The sequence below is a fragment of the Crotalus tigris genome, unplaced genomic scaffold (assembly GCF_016545835.1).
Source record: "Crotalus tigris isolate CLP2741 ecotype Arizona unplaced genomic scaffold, ASM1654583v1 scf7180000019116.999743, whole genome shotgun sequence".
Lineage (NCBI taxonomy): Eukaryota > Metazoa > Chordata > Lepidosauria > Squamata > Viperidae > Crotalus > Crotalus tigris.
In genome coordinates this window covers 222,645-245,791 of record NW_024097382.1, presented here as the reverse complement: position 1 = coordinate 245,791, position 23,147 = coordinate 222,645, and the positions used below count along the sequence as shown (strand labels likewise).

Here is a 23,147-nt window from a genome sequence, read left to right as displayed (position 1 = left end):
GCAAATTTAAATATATGTACTATTAGCTGCCAGGAGGGAGTTATTGATTATACAAGCTATCAACCACTGGAACAAGATATCACATGAAATGCTGAATTCTCTTGTGCTGGTCAAATAGAGGCTGGATAGTCATCTGTCAGAGATAACTCCAGTGGATCTTGCACTGTGCAAGAGGCTGAGATAGATGGTCTCTAAAATCCCAACCTTAATTTTGTGATATTATAAGGATTCATACAGGTATTGCAAACTGTGTTTCTCAGTAGAGTACAGTAATGTTTCTCAGCCTCAACAACTTTTAAGATGTGTGAACTTCAACTCTCAGAATTTTCCAATCAGCATAATCCAGAAGTCCACACATCTTAAAGTTGTTGAGATTGAGGAACTCTTTGAATAAAATAAATGCCATTTTATTATTGGCAATATGAGCCTGGTAACTTTCTCAATGAATATGATGCTAGGGAGACAGAATTATGCGTGTTGTTTTTTTATGTGGATTGGAATAGAGGGGGAGGGGTCTAAGCAAAGAGGAAGAGATGGTTTCTGATTTCAGAATTGGGCATCTGCTTTTTTAAAACTTTTAAACATTACTCCTCATTTAGAGCCCACATGACTCAAAGTCCACCCAGTGGCCAAACTGTAGAAATGCACCTTTATGTGATATAACTGCTCCAATTAAAAAATGGTTGCTGATTCTGTTATTCACTGTTAATGAATAAGCTAGAAATTGTGATTTACTGGAAATAATTAAGTACAATTATTGCTCTTGTCCTTTTATATCTTTCATGAAGTTCTGACTTTACACTACTACCTACTTGAACTGTTGTCTGTGTGTATCATGTGGATTCTATGTTAAAGCAAAACAAATTGTATGAACTTAATTTAAAGCAACAATTTTAGAATTATGCTTAGATATCGAAATAACAAGTCATCTGCTGGTAAATTACCTGGAAGAATTTTTTCTCATGCTAATTGATTCATTTCCAAAAATTACTGGCAATCTTTTAGCTGCTTACTATAACCAAAACAAAATCTCAGTGTTGTTTTTTATATTCTAAATACTTATCTATAAACATTTGAATGTGGTTAAGATTTTATTTGAAATTAATATTTATGTAGAATCATTTTTCAAAGTCTTTCAGACTATGTTTTATATAAAATGCACATGTGCATGTATATATTTCAGTCTCATTGTCTTTCCTCTTATTTTTTTCCTTTTCCAATTGTTCTTACATATAGTCAGATATAAGTCAAGATAGAGACTGCTTATATGGCTCAAAACCTGATATTGACTAAATGAGTTGGCAATGAAAGTAAGATTTATTAGAAACTGTAAATTCAGCCTCATATTGGAGAAGACTGCTCACTGTTATGACCGTACATATCAATAATGTTATGTAAATGAATTTTTTCCAGCATCATCAATTTTATCTGGTAACTTATATAGTGTAAGGCTAAACTGTTTTATTTTTAATGCAAATAGTAAATTTTGCTTATGCACATGCAGCCATTATAGATTCGTGCTCCTGAAATGTATTAGAATGTGCATGTAAATTTAGAATAGAATACATGTGGGCACATGTAGGTATGTTACATTATTTCATCACATCAATAAAATACAATTATTATTTTTGATAGAATATTCTTGAGAGAAATAGAAGATTATATAGACTACCCTCAACTAATAGGACGTTGTTTCCTTGAACGGGTAAGTGTTAGGTTTTAGGTCACTTGGAATCAACATTTGTTACTAAATTGCTCTTTCTCGGTATTCTTTCAAGATCCAAAAATGTATATCCTTGGGACTCACTGAGTTCTGATTGGCATTTCCATCATCCCCAATAATACTGATTTTCAGTGTTGGTTGAGAACAGCAGAGAAATGCCACCAAGGTATCCCTGTTATATGCATCAACATTTTATAAGTCTTCTCCCTTAATGCTATTACAGATAACCTGTGGGGAAAATTCCAGAAATTGTTATTGCTGGTATTATTTGTAAAAAAAAAAAAAAACCCTGCTAGGATTTGTATTCAGAAGGTGAATTATACAACAGTTGCAGGAGGAGAAGGAGAAGGAAATGGAAAGAGGAGAAGGAAGAGATCTCAGGTTCATTCAGAAGAGCCTGATGAGTCTCAGATAGATGAACAGATACTTTGACCATGTAACAACCAGCTTCCCATTTCATGTAATGCTTTGAATATATGAAGTGCCTAATTACAGATCAGCTGTACTAGTGCCATAATACTCCAGAAGTAAGAAAAATTTTAATCATCAATGCAAGGTTACATTTGCATATAAAGAAAGAAATTTGGGTGCAAAGTTAAGCCACTCTCCCACCATTCTCATATAGTGGTCTATACAGATCTTGATCTTTACACTAAATTAGTGTTTCTCAACACCAGCAATGTTAAAATATGTGGATTTCAAATCTCAGAATTCCCTAGACAGTATGGCTGGCTGGAGAATTCTAGGATTTGAAGTCCACAAATCTTTAAAAAATTGCATATGTTGAGAAATACTACACTAAATAAATGATGATCACTGTAACAGACACATCGGGGTATTGGATATGGGACTTGTATATCCAACTAATCCCCCATTGCTCATATTATTATCCCTAAAAAGAGATAGCATTACTTTGAAGTAATTTGCTATGTCAATTGGTTTGCCACATCTAATCAATCATTGAAGTGTGTGTATATTTAGAAAACAGTCTATGAGTTGCTGCTAGTTCCTTTGAAATAGCAAAGTACCCACTTAATGTCTCATTATTTTCCTTGATTTATGTAAATGTATACTACAGATTTTCCTATAAAGGAAAAATAATAGCAGAAATATGAACAGGAAAAATGTTTTTGAGATGCATCAGTACTCTCTGCCAATATCTCTAGATAGAAGAATATGGTCTTTCGGTAAGATCATTATTATAGATGTAACTACCAAATGGATGCTTCATTGTTTAATTTATGGTTCTGTTTTTTAAAATTAAGATGAAAGACTTCAAAATTTATGAAAAATATTGTCAAAATAAACCTCGATCAGAAAGCCTTTGGAGACAGTGTTCAGATTCAGCATTTTTCCAGGTATTTTTTTTTTATGTACTTGGGACCATATTGCTTAGTCGATTATGACCTTGTGGGGAAGAAGTTATTGTCTGTCTTTTATTTTTTGTAGGAGTGTCAACGAAAACTTGATCACAAGTTGAGTTTGGATTCCTATTTACTAAAGCCTGTTCAAAGAATAACCAAATATCAATTGTTGCTAAAGGTAGGAATTCAGCTATGTCGTTGGTTGGTTGGTTGGTTGGTTGGTTGGTTGGTTGGTTGATTGATTAATTGAAATCAGGTGGGACAAAAAACAGAAATCTAGTAGATACCAGGGGAAATGCAGGCAGTCACATTTGTGGCACACTTCAGAGATTATCTTTTTTTTAATAACTGTGTAAAAAAATATTTTTGGTCCAGTGACTTGAGATTTGCAATAGACTTTGAGGTTGTCCTTAGCAAATTATGACATAGAAAACTCCATGTTCCTCTTAAGGAATCATATTTCCAGACAGAAGGAATATTTGGGGAGGGACAGAGAAAGGCAAACATTGCTACATTTACTATTCCTTTGTATAGCTTACTTTCACCATAATTGGAAGATCAAGGAATAATCTCTTCCCCGAAATAAGCAAAAGGTGATGCTCCAAGAGAGACTTCAGGGCAATAAAATTTATCCTTTCTGAAAGTTGGATCCTTTTGCTGGATCAAAACTGGTTCTTTCTACAGGAAAAAAAGTCTAATCCAGGATTCTGAATGCTTCTACTTTACAAATGGAAAGTAGAATGTGTACAGTAACACCTTGACTACACAACACCTTCAATAACACCTTAAGGGGATAGAAGGAATACAGAAAAATGATGGTTGCTGCTAGTTTGTGCATCATCATTTAATTTAGGATTTGCAGGATAGATATCAAAGAACAAGAGCACCAAGGAAGACACCAGGATGACAGCAAACCTTTCAAAAAAATTATTAAGAAATTATCCCTGAACATACTTACAATGTCATAGAAATTTGCCTCCCACTACTGGGTGAGCCTAAACTGTAAGGATGATCTCTGAAATTTGATTCCCAAGGCAGCCAAGTTTGAGAGGCCAATCTTGTAGCACTTTTTCTCATTCTCCTATCCTTTGGAATGTTCATTGAGAGAAATGTGCTACTACTGACTGGCTAGCATGCTCACACACTTAGGCAAAAATAATAATAAAACACTTTGTATAAAACTGATTAAGATCTAGTCAGTTTCAGGCAGCAGCCTGCCCGTACGGTTATGATCAACTAATTAAGATCACAGCTGAGTTTGTTAAGTTGCCAGCACTTTTTTACAGAAGCAGTATTCTGCAGAGAAATGCTACTCAAGAAGAAATATCTTGATTAAGCAAACACTCCATTCTGAAAGTGGCAGGGGAGAACAACGTAGGCACTGGACAAAAATGGCCCTTGAACTGATAAATAATTGACCCTGAAGCTAATGGTCATTTATTCTATCCAGTAGATTTAATATCTATTTATTTGAAAATAATTAAGTGTAAATTGTATTCATCCTTGAAATCATTTAAGACCATTGCTTTTGCCATAGTAGATTAAAAAAGGCCCATTAAGCATTCCCTTAAAGATTTATTGCAGGTGATTTTCTGTTGCCTGAAGTATATATAATTGTCCAACAGGAAATGTTAAAATATAGTAAAAATTGCGAAGGTGCTGAAGATCTCCAAGTGGCCCTGACGTCAATATTGGGAATTCTTAAAGCAGTTAATGATTCCATGCATCAGATTGCAATCACTGGCTATGAGGTAACTCATAATATTTGTTTGTTTATTAAATTTGCTGCCCATCTTGCCAGAAAGTGACTCTGGGCAGCTTACAACATTAAAATAAAACCATAAATATACACATAAATGTTTAAAATTACATTAAAATTGCAATAAATTCCAAATTATAACCAAAGAAAGGGAAGAAGGAGACAGAATATACAAGGGGGTAGATGGGAGATGGTATTAGTCAATCAACCACCTCTAGTGTGATATTCCCCCATTGGGATCCCAAGCCAACTGGCAATTTTTGCTATCTCATATTTTATAAGAGAAGCAACACCAAGCCTATATAAATAGTACAAATATTTTATTTTTCCAGTAGCCTGAAAAATATATTTTTGGGTTCAAATTAAATCCCAACTTTCATTAGGATTTCAAGCAGTATAGTTAATCTTTCCTATTTTTCTTCATCAGAACAACTGCATAAAGCGGGTTGGGCTGCAAGAGGGTGGCTGGCGCCAAAGGCATCCAGGATCCTTCAAGAGCTGAGGATATATAACAAAGTGTTATATACAATCTCATAATTCCATATGCTGTACCTCTCAGAATATTTTTTTAAACTGCAGAAAGTTCTGTTTTTCAGATGATATCTCACTTAACTCTGCATCTTATCTCTCCCTTTAATTAAATGGAATGGAAATGTCATTAACCCAACTTAAAAATAAATACACGTAGGGCTTGATTTACAACCACAATTGAGCCCAAAATTTCTGTTGCTAAGTGAGACAATTGCCCCATTTTATAACCTTTCTTGCCACGATTGTTAAGTGAATCACAGCAGTTGTTAAGTTAGTAAAGAGGTTGTTAAATGAATCTGGCTTCCCCATTGACTTTGCTTGTCACAAAAGATAATCACATGACCCCAGAACACTGCAGCTATCATAAATACAAGCCAGTTGCCATCGCATGATCATGGAGATGCTTCAATGGTTGTATGTGTAAAAATGGTCATAAGTTACTTTTTCAGTGGTGTTGTAACTTAGACTAGTCACTAAATGAACTGTTGTAAGTCAAGGACTACCTGTAATTGGAATTTTTTAGAACTTGCCTATTTGATTTCTTCCATATACAGTTTTAAATTGCAAGCTTTTCTGTGCAGAGTCTTGGCCATAAAGCTAATTGAGGAAAAAGGGATAAGACTGTTTTACTTCAAACCGTACTTTGGAGATCAGATATTTGAATAGTAGCCTATGTGTACTGCTTAACAGAGGTATTCTTTGATCTATGGCGCTTTTTAGGCAACTGCTTGAAGTTACACCAGTCCTAAACAAATGCTGCCTGGGACCAGAGTTCCAGTCATTCCAATTCCCCCTATCTGGATGACAACCCATGCACATTTAAGATAGGCTCCAAACCACCCCACACTCCTTGACTGCCATTTTCAATTTTCCCTGCTGGCTTCCCCACAAAGTCAATGTGGAAGTCAACAGGGAAACTCACAAGTCATTGGCGTAAGTATTCCCCACCTGCTTACATTCCCCTGGCTCCTCTGTGTTCGTGGCATCAATCTCCAGTCTCTCTGAGATCACATTCAGAAAGGGAAAACCAGCCAATCTGCCCCACAGCTTTCCTGTACATATAGAGGCTGCGTGGTACTGTCCTGGAAGCAGACACCATTTTGGAAGCAGTTGCAGTTCTTATGATCTGTGAATTGCCTCCAATCCCAAAATGGTCACTGCTTCCAGGATGGTACCACATGGCCTCCCTGTAGGAAGATCAACTGTTTCTTCCCAAAGGCAACCTTTGGAAAATATAAATAGACTAAGTTGTGATAGGGGAGAGAGCATTGTGAGGCCCAGCAGGGATTCAGCAGGGTGGGAAGCAGAGCATTGTGTTCCTCATGGAGAATGGGTGGTCCTAGGCAATGGAGGCCTGGGCTTGGGCTAGGCTTCCCAGGGCCTCCCACCACCACCCTTGAGGCACCTTGCGCTCTACAGGGAGAGCAGGGAATGTGGTCGTTAAGTGAGGGAATCATGTGGGTACCTCACTTAATGATGATACTTACTACCGTAATGGGCAGGCTCCATTATGGTCGTAACTCAAGGACTACATGTAAACAAAATAATCATTCTCTCCTTTGGTTTTGAACTTAAGCTAAATTATATTTCTTGGGTCATCGTTTAATAATCAAATGTCAGTAATCAAAAATAAAATCATCTACTTGCAGTTCTATTGACTTTTTTGTGTGTGTTTATGTGTGCGTGCGTGCGTGCGTGCGTGCATGCACACTATTTTTTTCTTGAAGGGGAACCTGAATGAACTGGGCAAACTTTTAATGCAAGGATCCTTTAACGTATGGATTGATCATAAAAAGGGCCACTCAAAAGTGAAAGATTTGGCTCGATTTAAGCCAATGCAAAGACACCTCTTCCTCCACGAGAAGGCGATCTTATTTTGTAAAAAGAGAGAAGAAAACGGAGAAGGATATGAAAAAGCTCCTTCATACAGTTTTAAGAATTCTTTAAATGTAAGATTTAAAGATACATTTAAAATATATAGACAAATGTTTGAATTTGAAGTTCTGAATGTTGAATTATTTAATTTTAAATATTTGAATATTGGGTCGAAGTCCAGTTACGTTGGAATAAAACTAAAATTGCCTTGTTTCTATTCTGTTAAAGTGGTGGATGAACCTGATATACATTAGCACTTTATATCTCATAAAACCAAAGAACTCTAAATAGATTTAAGGCTTTTGATCTTCTTTACTCCAATGTCTGCTCTTGGAAAATTAGGATAACAATATCAGTGTACAGTTTAATGTAGTACCTAGTCAATCTGGCCAACAAATTCAATCTTGTTTTCTCTTCATTTCTTGTATATTTTTTTTCTTCATGTCTTTTTCTAAAATAACACAAATTAGTTATTATTTCCTTATGCACAGTGCCATAATTCCATATGCATACATACATACATACGTATATATATATATATATCTATATATCTATATCTATCTATCTATCTATCTATCTATCTATCTATATATATATATATATATATATATATATATATATATATGTTTTCTGAGGTTTTCGCGGGTGTTTGTAGGTCTTTGGTTATTCGGGTTTTCTCCCACGTAAAATTGGATGTTACTCCCACGTAACATTGCTCCTAGAAGCACGAAGCCGAAAGCACCAGCCTGTCTTGGCGATGTTTCGACGAAGTCTCATTCGTCATCTTCAGGCTGGTGCTTTCGGCTTCGTGCTTCTAGGAGCAATGTGTGGTTGTAGCTGTTTCCTCCTTTTAACTGCCAGTGGGGGTATGAACTGATTGGTGGGAGTTTCTTTTTGGATTAGTTTGGTAATAAGCTAATAATAACTTCCCTTCCTAGATGTCTTAGTCTACAAGAAATCCAATGGCTCCCTAGGACACACCATCTACCAGAAGAAAACACACACAAACCGCTATCTGCATGCTCTCTCACACCACCACCCAGCACAGATCAACTCCGTAGCCAAGACACTCATCTCTAGAACAAAACGCTTAGCTGATGAACAACACCTAAAAACCAAACTACACACTCTCACTAATGTACTTACATCCAATGGATTCCAACGAAATAAGATTACCAAACTAATCCAAAAAGAAACTCCCACTGAAACCCAAGACAGAGAACAAGAAAATGGCAAAGCCCTCCTCCTTTACATAAAAGGCACCACAGACAGAATCAGTAAGATCCTCCACAAACACAACATTAAGACAACATTCTGCCCAAAAAGAAAAATATCCACCATCTTAAGAAACCCCAGAGATAAAATTGAATTAGAAAATCAAGGAGTATACGAAATCCCATGCACCACTTGTCCCACCACATACATCGGACAAACCAACAGAAGAATAAGTGCACGCATTGAAGAACATAAGAACTCAGTCAAAAAAGAGGAACCAACTTCTTCCCTGGTCCAACACCTTAAAATCACAGGACATGAAATTGACTTTAAAAAGACCAGAACTATCACCAAAACTGAACATTTTAATAACAGAATAATCAGAGAAGCCATCGAGATAGAAAAACGCCCACACAGCATGAACCAACGAGATGATACCTCCCACCTACCAGCCATTTGGAAACCCGCCCTTATTGACAAACGACTCCCTAACACAAAAAATGATACCAGACCCACACTCACAAAAACCACACAGGATGTCACCACCACACATCCACGCAAAAAACAAACCCAAAGCCACACCGATGACGAGGCACGACCACAAACCAGAAGCCAGACCACAGCTGCATCATTAGCCACTTTAAACCCCTCCAATCCATACATGAAGCAAACTGACACCCACCATGAAGATGAGGCACGACCACGAACGCGAAGCCAAAAAATAGAAATGCAGCTCACCATTTGAAACCCCCCGGTAACTCAGACTAACCTGAGCACAACAAAGCCCCCATCCAAACAGAACATTCCCCCAGCCAATCAGAGCACAGCCAACCTCCCAGCCAATCAGAGCACAGCCAACCCCTCAGCCAATCAGAGCACAGCCAAGCTCCTAACCAATCAGAACACACTTCCATCCAATCAGAACACAGCCAAGCTCTCATCCAATCAGTTCATACCCCCACTGGCAGTTAAAAGGAGGAAACAGCTACAACCACACATTGCTCCTAGAAGCACGAAGCCGAAAGCACCAGATGACGAATGAGATGACGAATGAGACTTCGTCGAAACGTCGCCAAGACACTTCCAATTTTACGTGGGAGAAAACCCGAATAACCAAAGACCTACATACAAACACCCGCGAAAACCTCAGAAAACATATATATATATATATATATATATACATACACACAATTGCAAAAATGTATTTAAATTAAAAATGTATTTAATTAAATAAATTTTGTGTGAATTTTGTTTGGCAAGATTATGTACTTGAATATTGCTTTAAATTTATTTTGTTTTCTAGATGACTGCAGTTGGAATAACAGAAAATGTGAAAGGCGATATTAAAAAATTTGAAATCTGGTATAATGCAAGGGAAGAAGTTTACATAATACAGGTAAAAATCTTTTCTTTAAATACTACTTATTGAAAAAGCTATTTATTTGATCAGTTTATTTCCCACTTCTGCCAACTGTAATGCTCCAGGAAGCTAATAAAAACATGAAAACAATAGTATAATTACAAATATAAGAATATCATTAACATAATTTATGCAGCAATAAGGTACCTGCACCAGGTCTTTTCTCTAAGTCTTGTGCGGGAGAGATGGTTGGGAAACAGAATTTTGCATTTTGTGACAATGAGCCAGTACAGTACAAGGGGGTACTTATAAATATTGCACACATTTACTTATAAATATTGCACACATAATAAGACTTTGTCACAATTTCACAATTCTTGCCAGTTTCGACCCTGGCACAATTCTAACCTCACTTGCTGAAATTCTCTTCTTTTTGACTGACTGCCTTCAGAAAGACAAAAGGATTAAATTTCTGGTGTTTTTTTTTTCTTTTTGACATAGGCTGCAACTCCTGAAATCAAAGCTACCTGGGTAAATGAAATTAGAAAAGTATTGACTGGCCAATTACAGGCTTGCAGGCGTAAGTTAAGTCTTTCTCATCAATCTCCCAGATATTTATTACTTAGATGTAAAATATCAGCGTAGAGTGAAGATTGCCTTTATTTTTCTGAACAGAAACACATTTCTTAGGAAAAGAGCAAAGCTTACTCTTCTTCCTTGAAATAGTGGTCATTATTTGAGGCAGGACTCCCAACACCCTTCTATCTTTAGATGCACCCTCATAATTTTTCCTGTAGAAAATGGGGGAGGGGAAGGTATAGCATGTTTTTTCCTTCACATCAGAAAACTTTCATCTGTTGCTTGGGACATGGATGCAAGGTTGTTTTTGACATATCTCTGACCCAATAAAGAAAAGGCAAAGATAAATAGAGATGGCAAAGTATATATTATGAGCTAGAAGTGATGATCATGAGCAAGTTACCATAAGTTACAGTTACTCTAGTTAAAACCTTATTATTTAAGTGAGAATTCTGTCCACACCCAGTACATTATGGTGTAAAAAAAATGTTTATACATTTATTAAGGTATTTGGGTAGCAGATAAAATAGTTACCCTGTGTGAACTACAGTTTCCTTTATTCATGATTAGAGAACTTTAATGTTTGTCTTTCTCACTTGCAGAAGCTAGCCAGCATAAAGCTGTTGAACATACTCAGAGCTTACCTCTGTCTCTCTCAGCTAGTACCAGGTGAGTCATTCTCTACCTCAAAGATTATTATTTTTTTTTATTGAAAATTTTTTAAATTTTACAAAACAATGCAGTTCCCTTCCACGAGCCCCCCCGACCCTCCCATACCCTCCCCCGACCTTCCCAGAGCTGAATACAGGCTTAATTAAAAAAATTTCAAAAAGTCTTAAAACAGATATAAACCATAAACAAATCTAAATACATTAATTAAACAAATTATGAAATAGTTAACAATAATATATGTATAAAAAAACAAAAATACAAGGAAATACAAGAAAATAGGAAGAAAGAAAAGGAGAAAAAAGAAAAAGAAAATAAAAAAAGAAAAGTCTATAGAGTCTATAAAATATCTTAAATTTTAAGTATAAGTTATTGAAAAACTAAATAATATTTTTTTATATCCAACTTATATTGTATAAAGTCTATCCATTTTTTCCATACCAAAAAATACTTCTCTTGCGATTGGTCTTTCAAGAAAGACGAAATCTTTGCCATTTCCGCCAAATAAGAAACTTTAAAAAACCACTCTTGCAAGGTAGGCAAAGATTCCTTCTTCCAACATTGCCCTACTAACAACCTTGCCGCTGTAATTAAATTTAACATCAATATAGTCTCTTTAGTATCACAATCAGAAACAATACCTAACAAAAACAATTGTGGGGTAAATTTTACCCTTCTTCTAAAAATTCTTTAGATATTCCACCATATCTTAATCCAAAAAGCTTTTATATTTTTACGTGACCACCAGATATGATAATAAGTAGCATCCAAACATCCACATCTCCAACATTTAGGCAGTAAGTCAGGATACATACGAGACATTTTTTGTGGATCAAGGTGCCATCTATAAAACATTTTGTAAAAATTTTCCCTTAAATTTTGGGCTTGTGTAAATTTAACATTCCTCACCCAAATAATTTCCCAGGTATCTAATAAAACCGGTTCATCAAAATTTTGTGCCCATTTAACCATACATTCTTTAACTAATTCTGCTTCTGAATCCAATTCTACTAACACCCCATAAATTCTCTTAATATGGGTTCGTCTTTGATCTTTTATTTGTTTTAATAAATTCTCATCTTCTCTAAGCAAACCCACGTTACGATCTATCTTCCACCTCTCCACTATTTGTCTATAATGAAACCATGAATAAATAATATTTTCTTGTATTAAATCTTCCAAAGATTTTAATTGCCAATTTTTACCATGGCATCTAAGTAGTTGTGCATAAGAAACGCTATCCATCTTGACTCCTCTCCTTATCCCTTCTATCGCATGCCCCGGTATAGCCCATAATGGAATTTTAAAATCACTTCTATAATATTTCCTCCAAACCCGAAGTAAAGAAATCCTTATGATATGAGATTTAAAGACCCTATCAACCTTTTTATTAAAAATTAAATAGGCATGCCATCCAAAAAGTAAATCCCAACCCTCCAAGAGGAGTATTTCTACATTTGTTAAATTAACCCAATCACTTATTAATGTTAAAACCACAGCATCATAATACAATTTCAAATTCGGTACCTTGAGTCCACCTCTCTCACGAATATCCTGTATAATTTTAAGATACCCCAATGGATTCAAAGATTATTTTTTAAAATATTGAAAACAACGGATGCTCTTGGATTTCAAGTGTCATGGGCCAAGTTAGAGATTTAAATTCTTAACTTTTATACAGTACTTAAATGTCCCTTAGGACAGTGATGGCGATCCTTTTAGAGACCGAGTGCCCAAACTGCAACTCAAAACCCACTTATTTATCACCGGGTGCCAGGTGGGACGTGGCCCATTGGGTGGGCATGGCTGTGGTGGTCATGGCAGACTGGGTGGGTGTGGTCACCTCGATGTTGCTCATGAGGAGGGATGCTTATGGGGGCCAGGCAGGGTTGGGGGAGATCCAGGGGGTCTCTGGCAGGTGGGGCGGTGGGCAGGAGGCTCGTCCTGCGGGGTGAGGTGAGGCGAGGCAGGGCGGAGGTGCCATTGCTACGGGGCAAGAAGAGGCAGGGGCTGGGGCAGCTGCTGTCTGACACCATCAGTCCCCACACACAGGCCAGCGAGCACATGGTGGCCAACAGTGTCCGTCAGCAGCCACAGCCTGCCGGCTCCTTGACCGGCGCACTCTGGGGCTCCACAGCCCGCCGCCAGCAGTTCAGAGAAGCTGCCTCTGAGCTGGCCAGCTGGCCAACAGCTGAGGAGGCGATGCAGTGGGTCATGCCTGGGAAAAGGAGAGCATGCGAGGCCAGGAGGGACAGGACGGGGGGTGGAGGGAAACCAGCCATGCCAGGATGCCTCCGGCCACATGGGACCTCGGGCTGCTGGTTGAAGAGGGATGGTTGCCATCTTAGGGACATGGAACGTGTGCCCACAAAGAGGGCTCTGAGTGCCGCCTCTGGCATGCGTGTCATAGGTTTGCCACCACTGCCTTAGGGGCTTTCCCAAGAAATAGACTGTGGGCTCAGGTTATACGTGCTTTCCTAAAACCAGTTTTCCCATGTGATTTTAGGTTCTAATGGGGGGTTCTTTTAAAGATATCCCATCCCTTGCAGTTTGTTTTAAAGAACTTTCTGTGATATAAATCATCCATGCATATAGCACTATTAGGATAACTATAAATGATAAATATAATCTCATTTTCTTCCATGAATAGCCCTTCAAAAAATGAGGGAAGATACTTAAGAAAACAAGAAATGAGAAATGCAGATAGTCCAGATGGTTGTGTCAGTTCAATAGCATCAAAGAATCTTGAAAAAAGCAAAGGTAAATTTAGAATACACTTTAGCTTTCCATGAAACCAATTGGAAAAGTTATGGTATGAAACAAAAAATGGTGTGGTACTTTATTATGAGAGAAGCAACCTAGAACTAAGGAGAAACTTCCTGACAGTTAGAACAATTAACTGTCAGGAAGTTTCTCCTTAGTTCTAGGTTGCTTCTTTAACTGGTGGAACAACCTGCCTCCAGAAGCAGTGAATGCTCCAATACTGGAAGTTTTCAAGAAGAGACTGGACAGCCATTTGTCTGAAATGGTATAGGGTTTCCTGCCAAAGCAGGGGGTTGGACTAGATGACCTCCAAGGTCCCTTCCAACTTTACTACTACTACTACTACTATTATTATTAAATATAAAATATTAAAAATTTATAGAGGTTAATGCCTCTATGGAATTTGACTTTCAGGTTTCAAAAAATGTGGGCTTAGCTTTATCCATTGCTGTCCTTAGTCTTGTTTAACAACTGCACTAAAATAGTTACCCAGCTCCTTTTTGTTTGAGTGAAAGAGTAGAATCACATTTATAAATATAGAATCCCAATAAAGTCTCTGCTATGTGCTGACTATGTTTGTCAATTCTTTGAAGAATTGAAGAACTGATATGGATTCCCATATGAACTGCTTAGTAAATTTAAGTTTGATAGTGAAGATGGTCAACAGTTCAATTTTTTTTAAATCAGGAATAAGGATAGACTGTGCTAAAGATATAAAAGAACAAATTAATCTTAGGGAAGAAAAGTTACAATAAGAAAACTTAGGCAAGTTTATTAATGATAAGAATATTTTGATGGCAATAACAATCCATATAATCAAATCACTGGTATTTCCAGTGTTAATTTGTGTCTGTGAAAGATGAACATTGAGAAACTTTTATAGAAATAATGGATCTGATTGCTACTACAGTTCTAAAGACTGCAGAAGAATTGATCAATCAGCCTTAAACTAGGGAAATATGAACTATTCCATTCAAATGAAGTATAAGCAGTTATGCTGTGAGCAGATAATGTGGGCAGATGATAGATATGATTATGTTAAAAGATAAAAGATATGATTATGTTCTGCAAGGCTGAGGGTGATACTGATAGAAGATCACTGGATGAAGGGAAAGGGTGAGAACAAAAAAATTATAGGAATGTCCTTAATAGTGCTACATATTAGCATATTGCTAAGTAGAGACTGAGATAGTCAGCATTTATTGATGCTGTCTCTAAGATTTCAGTCCAACTAATTGGCACAGCAACCACAATAATTTGTATCCATGATAAAATGAACTCAGCATTATGAGGAAGTAGTAGATTAATAAAATGAATGATCCCTTTGACTGATCTATCTATCTACAGTTCTCATTTGGAAATATTAAAAATTGGCAGTGTAAAACGTAAGTCTCATATGTGAAATACAGGTAGCACCAAACATCAGCATATTTTGACCTGGTAGGAGTCTCACAACTCTAAGCCTGTGGCTACTGTTGTCCCTTACTAGGGATACCAGGTTTGGACTCCAAAAGTCAGGTTGTCTGGTAAATGAAAAAAAGAATTAGGGTTTTCTGTATCTGTTCTAAAGATATGAGTAAGTGAGGAGAAAGAAGAAAACCTGCTGCTATTGCTCTTGTTTGTTTATTCATCAGCTCTCTTCCTGGCAAGCAAGCAAGCAAGCAACTGGTATTAGAGACAGGAGAAAGCTCTGTTGATGTAAGGATATAATATAAGGAAGATCCCATTTTTTCTCAGAAAAATTCTTATAGTACTCATTAGAGGTCACTATGTATCAGAGATCAAGGTATCACTCATTAAATATTCTGGATCTTTTTTCTTTTAAATATTACTAAGCCTTACATTCCCACAAAATATGCAGAACAGGCACTCAACATGGCATATGAAGAACATTATCTCTGTATGGGTAAAGCTGAGGAAAACAAATTGCTTCTGGGTTTCCATTCAGTTATGAACAGGTAAAATATAGCTTCCAATAGTAGAAGTAATGTAGCTGCAGCGTAATGAAAGAGGGATATTTATTATTCAGTTCTTTCACAGATGCAAGTTCTGTGTTAACATGGAACAGGGCAAAGTGGGTCAGCGCCACTTACCTTTTACTAACAACACAAGGCAGGCAAGGTAACGTATTTTTCTTGGGCTTAGATCACTGAGCTTTCTGCATGGTGTGGTTTGTTGTGACTTTCTTTCCAGCAGACCTGCTCCCAAACACAGGTTGCTTGCTTGATTTAGTCATTGTAGGATTTGGTAGATAGGATTGTTGCCTTTAATTCTTCATTTGTGCACATTTATTTGATAAAACCTTCCTTTTTAGTTCTTTTTAGAATTTCTATTTGTTATTTAGATCTGTATATTTTTCCTTCTAAAGATGTCAGGATGTCATCAGAAGGTTTCCCATTTACCATTATCACAAAAAAATTGATCTGTTTCTTATTCAAGGAGCTACTAGTGCAGAGAAAAAAAAAATAAGACACAGGTAGTCCTTATTTAGCAATTGCAACCTGCAGCTTGGTTGTTAAGCAAAGCAATTGCTAAGTGAAACCGTGACTGTACATATGATCTTGCTTCAGCTTTACAAACCTGTGAAGGTCACAAATGTGAGTATTGGTCATAATGTTAGTTAACTTGGAATGGTCACTAAATGATGCAATTGCTAAATAAGGACCATCTGTACTATGTATCTGTTTAGTCCTCTGTGACTAATGGTAGCTGAGTGATTTAGATCAGAGAGTTAGCAGGGCTATAGAAGAAAAATAATTTCTTTTCTTCTACATTTCTGTTCTTTCAATACAACAAAGATTGTGGAATTTTCAGCCCTCTGACCCCATATCAGATCTAATTTGATTAGGTGATCAATATAATGACCAATATAAACTCAAGTATATCTAGCTGCAGCTCAACCCTGCACTGGCAGTCTATGACTGGCTAAGTTTAAATGCTTTGGGATCTGGTGGAAATGATAGTTATAGACTGCAAAAATCTCAGAAAGAAAAATTCACAGACACAAATATCTCTCCTTTGTTTCCTTTGTTTGACATTTCCAGACATTGTCAATTAAAGAAGTTGTTCTATTTATTGGTATCAATTGGGAGGGATTAAATGTATAATCTTAGCTATTAGGAAAAGTACATTCAAATTCTCCCTGAACCATCCTGCCAAATCTTCCCTAAGCCATCCTCTTATTTTATTCAATAGAAGCTGTTATTAGCAAGTAAACATTTTCTAATTATATTCCTGCTTGCCATGTTTACTTTCTTGCATGTAATAAATAAAGTAGGAGAGGAAGATAGATTACTGAACCAATATAGAAAGATACATGAGACAATATGTGCAGTTGTTTGAAATTGTATTGTTAAATAAAGAAAATGTATATTTTTGTTCTGTTCTGTAGTTGTTATTTGTATTGGAAGTGAGAGATTCGAAATTAAATGCAGTGATTATCATTTGCTTGTTCTAAGCATACCTTTGCCAATATTGAATGAGTTCCTTGTTTTGTACTTTTTTGTGTATTGTAGCATAAAATATTAAATATTGGTATTATTAAATGTTTCTATATGATTTAATGCAACATTATTCATGTTTAAAACCAAAATTTGGTGAATGTGAAACTAATAGCAGAAAAAAAATTAAATTCATTTTGTTTTGTCTTTCCTAGTTCCAAATATATTCTGCATTTTTATATTAAAACTATATATGTGTCTCTATGTATATATGTCAGAGAAAGAGAGAATTTCAGATATCTTCTAATAATAATAAGTATTGATTTATTCAGGTTGGTCCAAAACATGTCAATCTCTTGATGCTTCTGAAGAAAATGATGATTGGTCTAGTTCAGAAGATCCACTTAATTCATCAGATGCAGAAGAAGAGGGAAAGGGAGAGAAGAAATTGGTAATTTTCATCTTAATTGTAGAAATGTGATGAGATATATGAATCCACTCAATAAGTAATCACTAGGGAAAAATTAATGTTTGCTGTTTTTATAATTATAATTCAAAAAAGAATTATATATAGTTTTGAACAATTCTAATGTAGCTACTAATAATGTAACATAATTATAAGTCATACTTACAACATTTCTTAAAGGTTCTGAAATTTTAGATGCTTGTATGAATGTAAAATCATATATATGAGAAAGCTATAATCCTGAAATGTTATAAAATAGTCTTTAATTTAACCCTGAAGACTGCATTTGGGAGCTTCATTGTAGAAAAACTAAACTGATATCACTGTATAGTTATGTCCCAAATGTCAGTCTATTTATTGTGACAGTTCTAACGGATTATTATTTCTTATTAAACCAATTATAGTTTCTCATTTTTGTATTTAGGTTCCTGGTAAATACACTGTTGTAGCCAGTTATAATAAAGGCAACTCAAATGGCTTGATCCTGAACAGTGGAGAGGTAGTTCAGCTAATCCATGAAGGAGCAGATGGTCTTTGGTATTGTATTTTAATACAAAATATATTGAAATATATATATGCCCAGTATATATATACTATTTTAGATATATAACTATGGTTAAGAAATCTTGAAGAAGCTTAGAATATTGCTTCCCCAGCTCCCCGTTATAACAACAGTCTTTGCTAAAACTACAACAATACAGTATAAAACAAACTAAAATAATTCAGTATAAATAGCCTAGTCTTGGGAAGTTAATCTGATTTACAAATGTAATAAATTTTTCAATTTGTCTCTCAAACTAAATTTACATTTAATATAGGTGTTATCATGGCCAGAACCATTCAGGAGAGAATTTACAAGACAAAATATTGTCTGAGATGGGAGAATGAGATTCTGACTTGAATTCATATCACAGCTGGAAATCTGGAATCTTCAGAGTGTATATAAGATTACATTCCAAATACCATCTATATCTAAACACGGGGTGGCTATATTGCTTCTGAATTTAGCTATAATATTATGATTTCTTGCACATGCTGGGTTTTTCAAATAGTTTGATAGCGTATGTGTATTTTTAGGTATCTTAGGAATTTGAGCACAAACAAAGAAGGATGGGTTCCTATCAACATTTTGATACCGTTACTCAGCAACTCAAAATCTATTTTCTCTCTCAGCAGCTCAGGTAAGATTCACTTTGCAGATGATTGCATTTAGTTTCATTTATCAAATATATTTCATGATATATCTTAAAGAAATGTGTCTTTGCTTAGGTATCCCTTCCCCTTAGGTCAGGGGTGTCAAACTACCGGCCTGCAGGCCGGATCCGTCATGCCGAAACCATGCCCACTCCATTGCCGGCAATGGAGAAAAAGTTGCGATATGTCGTGACATGTCACGTGACATTGTGAATTTGACACCCCTGCCTTGGGTGGAATTTTGTACTCTTTGGATTAATATACAAATGTTTGTATCTATATTGTTTTACAGAAATGGCTTATTCAGTTTTATCTTGTGCAAGTTTCTTTTACATTTAGGGAAAATTTCAGTTAGCAATTTAGAAATACATACAATCCCAACTGTATAATACTCTGTTAATATATGTGTGGGGTTTTTTTTCCAGAATCTGCAGCGGGTTCAAGTACACTGAGTTCATCTTCAAGTTGTAGTGAAAGTTGCAATGTCAGTGGTAGCACTTTCTCAGATACTAAAGGTTAAATTGAAAATTCCACCACAACTCTCTGAAGATTTAAAACTGCCAATGTGGCTATCAGATGTTAAAGAAGTAAAGAAGCATCGTAATTGCACATCTCACAGTTGTTCCTCTTGTGTGTAAAGATGGTTTAGTGGATATTCTTGAAGAACCTGAATACGTTGGTAACAAATTAATGGGAATAACATTTTTGGAAGCTGCTATCATAGAAACCTATCACGCTTCGAGAATGAAATGGACCTTGGCATGGATAACTTGGGAAGAATATTACTAGCAGCTAGTACTTTCCATTATGTAAATCTGACTAGTTAAAACAATAATTAAATTAATATAGAATGTAGAAAACAACAACTAAAAAACTTGATCCTCATAAATAAATGAATAAAAAACATCTGGGATCAAAATATAATGTGCATGAAATTACAGAGTTGGGTACTTGCTAATTTGATATAGTAATTATTTTCTAACTTCATTTTCTGTGGCATTTCCTTTAGCCATGATGAACAAAATTAATAATTTGAGATATTTTTAACACTGAATCAAATTTTGTGACCAATTACTGTTGTTTATGAAATTATGATAATTTAGTAGTTATTTGGTCTTAAAAATCTTTGTAAAAAAAGAAGTAAAAACATTGAAATCCATTTTTGTATTAGTTAAGATGATACTGCAGTCACAAAATTGTCCTCTGTTCTTGCAGCTAGGCCAAAATTTGTCCAATCATTTCAGAATTTTCTAATTCTCTGTGTGACCGAAAATCCTGCTGCTACTTTTTTTTTATTCAGTTCGTTGCAAAATTGAAGGCATCACACAACAAGAATAGGAAAGAAATTCTTAAGTATTTTACTTTCGTTGTGTGAAATAGAATGATATTGTACAAACAATTTCTTCTAAGAAAATGGTTCATAAATCTATCTTGCCAAAGGAAGGACTACTTAAAACCACATTTAAACCATGCTGGATTCACCCATCATCTGAATTAATTTACAGCTCATGCTGGCGTTATGTGGAAATGAATGTTTGACTTTCAATATTTATGTAGAAACAGTAGAAACATAACAGTTTATCTGGGTTTTGGCTCTGGATATACGGTATAACCACTGACTTTGATTGTTCCAAATGTCAGGAAAGTTCCAGGCCAACATTACCATCTACTGCAGCTAACTCTGGTTAGTACACCAAAATATTATTTTTGTAAGCCTGTTTATATATCTCTGTGTTATGTATTAATGTAAAAATATCTATTTATAATTTTCCAGTCTTTGCATTTCAACTTTTTAAAAGGTATCAGTGTGCAGTCTTTCCAAGGCTTTAATCAATACACTTTCAACATAAAATTATCTCTCTCTGAACCTTCTCAGAAAATAGGGCCACGCAAGCAAAGTCAGCACTGGCTCTGTTCTGCTAATCTACTAGCAATATTCTTTATAACTTATTTTGTAAATATGAGTGTAACAAAAAAGAGGAAAAAAAAACTTTTTTTATTTACAACATTGACTGAGAAGGAAGAATGTAATGCTGAAGTTCATACATAAGGCTTATCGCTTTCTCCCTCTGCCAATCTGCTTTGGCTTGGGAAACAGTAAGTGACTACTTAATATGTATAAAATGGTTGGTTATCGTTGACTTCTTTCTGTAAAGAGCTACCGCAGGGAAATAAAGCTCTGCAGAAGGCTCTCCTATCAAACCCTGTTTATTTTATACTTCCCAGTGTCATTTCATGTGCTTGTACATGTATCATTGCACTTTAATAGCCAATATTTCAATTTTCTACCGCTGATGTAAATTACTACTACTGAATCCAGTATCCTTATTGTATGTATGAAACTTTGAATAAATTTAAACATTACTTGTTGGTTGGTCTGAACGTATAGAGATGTGTGTGTGTGCACGCGCACACGCACTCATGGGTGTATTATTTTGATTTTGTTTTGTTTCTTAGCACAAACAGAAAATTGAATTGGTGCAGTAAATCTAATTGCACTCATAATGGGTGCAAAACAAGACAAAGCCTTTATAGTCTCTGTTCATAAAGCAGCATTTCAAGACTGTCTACTTCCCTTTCCTCAAAACCACTTACTTTACAATATAAATTTGTATTTTACCAAGTGTGAGGGCAATGATCAGGTGCCCAGGCAATTGGGTCTTTGGGACAATAAGCACACCAGTAAATAAATGGATTTTAAGCTTTATTATTAACTCATTTAAAAGCATAACATAAAAAGCATACAGATCAAACAAGATGATACCCAAATATCTTACAAGCTGTCAAGAGCTCCTTAATAACAGCAGAGATACTCCAAGGGTGACCAAATTCCAGAGTATCCCATGTTAGGCCCCGTGCAGAAGCTCCCAATAAACAACAACAGCCTCAAGGTTTTTATTAAACATGGCGCCATGATTATAGTCATGTGACTACAGACCTGACCTTGACTGGGTGGCACATGACTGGCATGGGAATCGAAAGTCTAAGACTTTCACAATAAGAAAAGCTTTGCAACTACATGAAGATTCCCTAACCTTTTCCTGTATGCAATAAACAAGAATAAAAAAATAAAACAGGTTAGCTCAAAATGAGCTCTAAACTTCTACACTTTTATTAATAGGAAGAAATCAAAATGTGTCATTCAACTTCTTAAAATAACTGGTCTTCCGTATTACCACTACAATCCGTCAAAGCTTAGTTTTTGTTTCTAGTTTTCCATGGTAAAACTTGACTTTAGAAAAGAGAAACAAGATAAGTATTGCCAGCTTAAGACATTTGACAGAGTTCTAACAACTGATCTGTAATCTACTGATGTGTAGGCCTCTAAGAGCTCATCCAACATCATTGATTTTACAGAATTCTACAATTATGTAATTGAAATTTAAATTAAAATCTGGTTAAAACAGAGAAGCAATGGTTATCTAACTGATTTTTTCTGTCCTGACCATTCCCAGTTTTATTAGTCTAATACCTGAGCAAGGAATTGGTGTGGAAATCACTGCCATATGATAATTAGTTGCAGAAAAAAATCTGGATAAAAATTGTGGGAATATATGTTGAGAAATGATTTGCAAAAGAAAAAATGTCACTTTGTGGGGACTTGTAAGATGCAAAACTGGCTATATTTCTAACACATTCAGGGAGAAAATACTGTTCAACAATACGGGAATTAAATTAAATTAGATTAATTGGTAATTCTCAGTGGAATGAGAATCATCCCAGGTCTTTGCTTTTTTTTTTCTAAATGAAAGATCTCCGTCTCTCAAGTTTACTTATTTGTTTTGTGAGGACTAGAAATAAAAAAGCTAGAAGAGTCATTTTAATTAGGAGAATAGATAATAGGTAAAGCTCAGTTCCTGGATTGCATTTAAGGGCTGTTTCTTAAAATTAAAACCCTTAGAACATCCAAATTATTTAAAAATATGTAATTTATCAGATAAAATGGAGAAAATACATGTTCTCCATAAGCTTTTGCAGCTATTGCTGCAACATCAGAGCAGGGGGGACAGGCCAGAACGATATCATTGAAATGTTTCCAAATTTTTATAACTCTGCAAGTCATGCTTCCTCTTTTCTGTTTTGCAGAAATTCTCTCCTCACATCTTGTATCATGGACACAATTTTTTCAGGAAACTATTGGTCTGTTTTCTATACTTGACAAATATTTTCCTCCATTCCAAAATGAGCAGTCTTTCCAATCTTAACAAA

General features: G+C 35.6%; 1 protein-coding gene across 12 annotated transcripts in view; it reads left to right on the top strand.

Moving 5' to 3' along the window:
- The window catches only part of MCF2L (MCF.2 cell line derived transforming sequence like), a 114,207-nt gene extending 92,748 nt beyond the window's left edge, over window positions 1–21,459 (top strand). For 11 of the 12 annotated variants that reach the window (XM_039359720.1, XM_039359725.1, XM_039359721.1 and 8 more), the window contains 13 exons: window positions 1,636–1,705; window positions 2,989–3,081; window positions 3,173–3,265; window positions 4,713–4,838; window positions 7,105–7,326; window positions 9,771–9,863; window positions 10,329–10,407; window positions 11,009–11,075; window positions 13,726–13,835; window positions 17,611–17,729; window positions 18,169–18,281; window positions 18,822–18,925; window positions 19,364–21,459. In XM_039359720.1, the coding sequence (XP_039215654.1) occupies window positions 1,636–1,705; window positions 2,989–3,081; window positions 3,173–3,265; window positions 4,713–4,838; window positions 7,105–7,326; window positions 9,771–9,863; window positions 10,329–10,407; window positions 11,009–11,075; window positions 13,726–13,835; window positions 17,611–17,729; window positions 18,169–18,281; window positions 18,822–18,925; window positions 19,364–19,458 (1,384 nt within the window). In that variant the 3' untranslated portion in view covers window positions 19,459–21,459. The remainder of the gene's footprint in view (window positions 1–1,635; window positions 1,706–2,988; window positions 3,082–3,172; window positions 3,266–4,712; window positions 4,839–7,104; window positions 7,327–9,770; window positions 9,864–10,328; window positions 10,408–11,008; window positions 11,076–13,725; window positions 13,836–17,610; window positions 17,730–18,168; window positions 18,282–18,821; window positions 18,926–19,363) is intronic. The other variant, XR_005558678.1, reaches the window with a different exon arrangement.
- Window positions 21,460–23,147: the final 1,688 nt, after the last annotated feature.